This window comes from Cryptotermes secundus, unplaced genomic scaffold (genome assembly GCF_002891405.2).
Source record: "Cryptotermes secundus unplaced genomic scaffold, Csec_1.0 scaffold1943, whole genome shotgun sequence".
NCBI lineage: Eukaryota > Metazoa > Arthropoda > Insecta > Blattodea > Kalotermitidae > Cryptotermes > Cryptotermes secundus.
In genome coordinates, this window is record NW_019744174.1 from 18,338 (window position 1) to 25,397 (window position 7,060).

General features: G+C 41.7%; 1 protein-coding gene across 5 annotated transcripts in view; it reads right to left on the reverse strand.

The window, feature by feature from the left end:
• Positions 1-7,060, reverse strand: part of LOC111874624 (large neutral amino acids transporter small subunit 1) — a 25,759-nt gene that overhangs the window by 10,030 nt on the left and 8,669 nt on the right. For all 5 annotated transcript variants that reach the window (XM_023870263.2, XM_023870265.2, XM_023870264.2 and 2 more), the window contains exons 3-4: positions 6,089-6,311; positions 3,590-3,705 (exon numbers count right to left, since the gene is read on the reverse strand). In XM_023870263.2, coding sequence (XP_023726031.1) covers positions 3,590-3,705; positions 6,089-6,311 — 339 coding nt within the window. The remainder of the gene's footprint in view (positions 1-3,589; positions 3,706-6,088; positions 6,312-7,060) is intronic.

A 7,060-nucleotide genomic window follows, 5' to 3' on the forward strand; every position in this document is an offset into this window, starting at 1 on the left:
AAGAAGAATGGTGCCCTGAGAAAGTGTCGCGTGAGTGCTAAGCACAAGGTTAGAAAAGAAACAAGTATCATGTGTGCAGGCTGTGGTGTGGCTCTCTGCAAACTTTCATGTTTCAATGTTTATCACACGAAGAAAAACAAATAAAGAGGTGTGGAAAAGCATTTATTGCATAAAATATTGTATTTTAATTAGTTCCCAAAAATTTCGTTTTTAAAAACCAATTTTTGTTGAAGTTGTTTAGGAAAAAGTAACTACATGCATTTTAGCGACATAAGGTTTAAAGGGCCTGCCAGGACAGGGGTGGGATTTAAATACCCTTCGTGCCAGTCAAAGAGTTAACAGATCACACGAGGGGCCAACACTACGAAAACAATAATGTAAGTCCAGCAAATTGTCCATACATGGCTGCAAAATATTAAAATGGGCTTATACCACTGTAGCATGTTTAAGCTCATGTAGCACACACAGAAATGCCTGGATCATTGGATTTCGAGGAAGAGTGACAGGACATCCATCGTAATTCAAATTGGTATCCATTTTTGTACATGTACATTTGCTTTAATATAAAATAAATGTGCTGATGATTTTTGATACAACCTATGTATATTCCATCAGGAGTGATACCAGTTCCTGTTTTATGTTCCCTTCTCCTTGAGCGTGCTGTTTGCAGTAGTGGTGTGCCTCTACAAAAATAATGTTGAATACTTCATCTGTAAACAGCATTCAAATCAGTCTGCACCGATACAAGGTGCAATAATTCAATTCAAATGAGGTTTGGAAGAATGACTTGATGTACTGTCTCCTGTCAAGGCATGTCTCATTTACTGGAACATTATCATCACTATTTTCTGTGTACATTCCAAATCAGACTTATGAACACAGGATTCAACCCTTGGGTTCAGTAAGAGGAAGAGAATTTCCTAACTGAGTCTCTCAAGGACTCTCCTGCATGAAATCAGAGTCAAGAAAAGAGACATCTCAAGTAAACATTTGTTCAAATTTACATCATCAATTCACAGCTATATGTCTAAATAGTAATAAAGCATCTTCCACATAAAGTGGTCGAGTTTGTGTGAGTGTGTGCCAAAATCAAGGTCTTCCAGAGTAACATATTGTCACGTGTTTGGAATCCGGAAGGGTTACTTCCATGGTACTTCTAACAGTGAGTCTCCAATGTTACATTGAACTGTTAGAAGCGTTATGTAACATTGGGAAATAATGCTTTTCCTAAACAACGGGCTGAATCAGCGGGAGTAATGCACTTCCGCAGTAACGAGCATAGGACACGTGAAACTGGATGGTTGAGGATGGTGTCCTCTAAGCGGTTCGAAAAACCCCTATATAATGAAGCTCAGCATTTGCCGAGATATAGTTGAAGACAGTTGAGATGGGCAGAGACGGTTAGAAGATAGCCACCGCAGAATGCAGCTGAAGTGACACTAATTGTACTTGAGTGTGTAAGAGTGAGTGTTCAATAAATATCCGCTTAATCCGAGACTGACATGAAGTTGTAAGGTTTGAGGTTTTCATGGCGGTGACTATGAAGAAACTAGTCTTCTGGGATTTGGCACCGTGTATATGTGGTGTTAACCGACGTTTCGGAGGAACGTATCGCCTCCATCTTCAGGGTAGAAGGAAAAATATAAGAAATCTGCAGGCGAAGAGACTGTGAGAACCAGTACAAGCAGACTGGTGTTGGAAATATACACAGCTATGTGAGAGCAGTGAAGGAAGGGGGGAAGGGCAAGTCTAATGTGAAATCAGTGGAGTGGGAGGGGGGATAGGAGCTGGGACAGGAGCCGGGTTTTGTGTTGGGGGAGAGAAACGCAAGGTTAAAGGATGGGCACTAACCCTTAAGCTGGGGGGGGTTGTTATGTTAGTCGGTCATGGCCTGTGTAGCCTTCTGGATCTGGCATCATATCCTGGGGGAGGTTTTTTAAGAGAACAGATGAGAGGCTTCTATGACTTGCTGAGACAAAACCCCCCTCTCTGTTCATATTTTCGGGATGGAGTTTGATCTCAATGGCTTCCCCGATGATGCGATCCATATAGCAGGTCTTGGTGGCGAGGATGGAGGTATTCTGAAGCTGAATATGGTCTCCCAGATCGATGCTGTGTTCAGCTACGACTGACTTGTCTGCATGTTCGAGACGGATGTGCCGCTGATGCTCCTTCAACCTCATGTCCACGGAGCGGCCTGTCTGCCCAATATAGACCTTGCCGCACTCGCATGTGATACTGTATACACCCGGTGTCCTTAGGCCCAGGCTATCTTTGACCAGCCAGAGGAAATTGGATAATTTGTTTGGAGGCAGACCCACTGCTTTGATGTTGTGCCAGGACAGCACTCTGCTGATACGGTTGAATATAGTAGAGGGTCTGCCTCCAAACAAATTATCCAATTTCCTCTGGCTGGTCAAAGATAGCCTGGGCCTAAGGACACCGGGTGTATACAGTATCACATGCGAGTGCGGCAAGGTCTATATTGGGCAGACAGGCCGCTCCGTGGACATGAGGTTGAAGGAGCATCAGCGGCACATCCGTCTCAAACATGCAGACAAGTCAGTCGTAGCTGAACACAGCATCGATCTGGGAGACCATATTCAGCTTCAGAATACCTCCATCCTCGCCACCAAGACCTGCTATATGGATCGCATCATCGGGGAAGCCATTGAGATCAAACTCCATCCCGAAAATATGAACAGAGAGGGGGGTTTTGTCTCAGCAAGTCATAGAAGCCTCTCATCTGTTCTCTTAAAAAACCTCCCCCAGGATATGATGCCAGATCCAGAAGGCTACACAGGCCATGACCGACTAACATAACAACCCCCCCCAGCTTAAGGGTTAGTGCCCATCCTTTAACATTGCCTTTCTCTCCCCCAACACAAAACCCTGCTTCTGTCCCAGCTCCTTTCACCCCTCCCACTCCACTGATTTCACATTAGACTTGCCCTTCCCCCCTTCCTTCACTGCTCTCACATAGCTGTGTATATTTCCAACACCAGTCTGCTTGTGCCGGTTCTCACGGTCTCTTCGCCTGCGGATTTCTTATATCTTTCCTTCTATGCTGAAGATGGAGACGATACGTTCCTCTGAAACGTCGATTAACACCACATATACATGGTGCCAAATCCCAGAAGACTATTTTTTTCTCCATATGAAGTTATTTGTCGTGCCGCATAGGCAACATGCGACAGTATCATCCTGTAAAAATACTAACTTCCTGTATACATTATCTGCATATTACTCACTTCATAAACTAACCATGAGTCCTGATTACACCCTACAATTGTGGTTATGATAGCAATCACCAGTAAGGAGTTGATGAAAAATGGCATTTGAAGAATGCACTAGCTTGAACTGGAAAGTACAGATCATGATAAAGCCAAATATCACAGTGCTATAATTAGAATACATATTTCTGAAAAGAGATCTTCTATGCCAATCATATTCTAAGATAAGGTTTTTCCCTCACTCAACTGCACAAAGATAAATAACTTCTCTGGGAAGGACAAAAATAACATTAAGATGTGTTAACCTCACATAGCATGCACTGAATACATGATGACAAGGAGCAACAAGGACTTACAGATTGTTGCTGCCGCAAGCAGTCTCACTGAACTATCTGGAACTTGACAACTTGGGAAGAAAGGCTTTATCACATAACTGGCAAATGTAAGTCCCATGATGGCATTGGTTGTTGGCCTGTAAGAATCAGATCAAATTTAAAAGCAATTATTGCTTAATTAACCCTTTGATGCCACAAAGAACAGCATGCCAGCAATTTTTTCATGTTGCCCTCTGATGAACACAGCACAGCTAGTGTTTTGGTGCCGGCTCTCAATTTGAACTGCTGCTTATGTAAAAGCAATTCTTTTGGTAAAAAAAGATGTAAAGCTATCTCTGTAAAAGACCTGAAAGGACCACAGGATTGTGAGAAGTTGAGGATCCCACATTTTCTACACAATAGGCTCACAGATGGAGGTGAGGTTGTCAGCCGTATGCATCAGCAGCCTGTTATTACCAGGAAGATTCCTGGTACTCATTTCTGTTAGAGGGTGAGTCGACCCCAGGGCTACATTGCAGCTGGAAGGATTAGGTGCATTGAAAAATCCAACGATATTGGGAATGGAACCTGTGACCATCCAATTTGTAGCATAGTGCCTCAAGCACAAAATTAAATAGAAAATTATGGGCCATCATTCTGTATATGTGATGGGGGTATGTTCTGTTGCTACCCTTTTCAATGAACCTATGAAGAATCTTGACATTTCAACCTCCAAAGAATCCATCTCAATCTGAGGCCCAGCGAAACATTTAAAAAATGTGTTGACTTTTTATGGTGAAGAAATATTAGTCCCGAGCCCAAGCCCTAAGCTGCATTATTACCCTCTTTCTGGATACCTGCTTATTCAGTATATTTTGACTTGCTCTACAAAATGTGCAGATCGCTTCTTTAGATCGGCAGCATGGGGACTCATCATGTGGCAGTAGCAAGGCAGCAAGAGAGGACTTGAATGAATGAATGAATGATTTTCTGACAGGAGTGAATAGGAAGATGGGTTTTGGCTGATGTGGTATACAGATGGTTCCAAGATAAATAAGGACACTTGAGCTGGTGTGTACTGCTAAGGCACGAGGCGGAAACTTAGTTTCAGCCTTGGGCAGTACACGACAGTATTCCAGGCAGAAGTATATGCCATTAAGGCATGTATTATGGAGAATTTAGATAGGAACTACAGAAATAGGAACATCTACATTCTATCTGACAGTCAGGCTGCACTTAAAGCACTTGACAAACACCAGATCAACTCAAAATTGGTCTGGGATTGCCACCAAAGCCTCGTGGAACTGGCCAAACATAACGGGGTACAACTGATATGGGTGCCGGGGCATGAGGGTATTGCTGGAAATGAAACAGCAGACCAATTGGCCAAGATTGGAGCTGAACATCCATTCATAGGACCTGAACCAGCCTGTGGAATTTCTACAGGAGTTGCCAGAAAGGCAATCAGGGACTGGACAAATATGAAGCACAAGAAATACTGGGGATCCTTGGCTGGACTCAGGCAAGCAAAGGGACTCATACAAGGACCCTCTGCCAAAAGAGCGAAGGAACTGTTGGTGGTGGGACTACTTACAGGACACTATCAAATTAAAGGACACCTCTTCAAACTGGGACTAAGTGATAGTCCCTCTTGTGAGAGGTGTCAAGAAGAAAATGAAACAGCCACACATATTCTGTGTGAATATTATTTAATTATTTAAGATTACGTCACTTGGGTCAATACTTTATGGAACCAAGTGACTATTTTGACACCCCCACATACAAAATCGTATGCTTCATTCGAAGCGCAGGATTTCTGAGGGGATAATCAAAAGGGGAAGCACAATAGATCACTGTAGGTCGCAGTGCAAGGACCAAGAAGGCCCGCCCTTTATACATTCATTCAGAGAGGACTTGGCATGGAATGCAATTTGTAGGATTTCAGGTTCTCACTGTGGAGGTTATGAAGAGTTCTATCTTCTGGGGTATAACACTGTGTAGTTTGTAAAATGTCAAGTGATATTTTGGAGGAATGTATTGCCTCCATCTTCAGGGTTGAAGAATAAGCCAAGCAAGAAAGAATGAAGGAGGTAGCAAGCAGAGATTTCTTGCAGCTGTGTACCTCCAAAACATCGGCTAACATTCAATGGACTACACAGTCTTATATCCTGAAACACAGAACTCTTCACTGAGTGTGACTGATCAAAGAGGCCATTTTCCAATAACTAGTTAAAAAACTACCATGATTATATTGAATATGTGATATGATCCTTTTAAAGCTGTTAAATGACACTAAAGAGCAATACCATATTTAGACTATACATGAATTTTGTAAATTGTAAAGAATTATTGTGAAACTTTTAATTCCTTTATGTAATATGAAGCAACATCTGTAGTAAGTGCATAGAATACATCAAATCACGCAGGGTGATTACAGGATTTATGTAACATGTTGTTTTCACAAGAGCATATCAGACAGGTTAGTTATCATGGAAATGATATAATGGTAATGTTATCAGTTAAAATTTAACCTTAACTTACACAAAAATAAGCATAGCATCCCATAGATAAAGGAAGGCTGGCAAAGGTCCAAAAGCTTCAAAGATGTAAGCATAGTCACCACCAGACTTGGGAATTGCAGTACCAAGTTCAGCGTAGCAGAGTGCCCCTACCATGGAGAGCACCCCACACAGCATCCATACTATGACCGAAAGGCCAGGTGATCCCACTTCCTGAATAACCCCAGTAGGTGACACAAAAATTCCTGCATAAAAATAAGCATTCAAACCTACAACCAATTCTTGGATTCATAAGAATAATAAGAACAGGAAAATGTAGAAGTCACAGAAAAATTCCTTCAATCAATCTGATATCAGACAGTGTTCAGATGTCATTAACAATATGGGCCTCTATAACATTTTTATTTTTTTTTTTTGATGCAGCTGAAGAAATGAGATATAACAATAAGGATGATAGATGCAGTTCTGTCCACTGAATGTTAACATTTACAATAATACCATCATCAGAGGCACTTGCTACAATTATGGAAACACTGTCACTGTTTTTGATGTTCACAATTTTGTTTGTCGTGTGGACGTTGCTACGATATGTTGACGTGTAAAAGCACAAAACATGCTAAGATAGTTGAGTACACTCTCAAGTTCTCACTTTTCATCCGAACCAATTTTTAAGTTAAAACGCTAAAATGTTAAAATATTTGATATAAAATGCTGAACTCCTCCTTGTTAATTCATCCCGAAGATGGGAGACATCAGCTTGAGGTTGTATGGCTTCAAAGATATTATATTACTTAGGATTTTATATATTATTATATATATTGTTTAATGTTGTATTTGATTCTTGCTTACCTTATGGTTTGATATGTTCCTGTGTGCTGTGTACTGTGTACTGCAGTAGGAAACAATTCAAAATATCCAAAAAAAGTGATCGCCAATGATGCCGGGGCAGAGAATGGGAGGAAGATGGGGGTGGGGGGGGGGGGGTGGGGGAGCG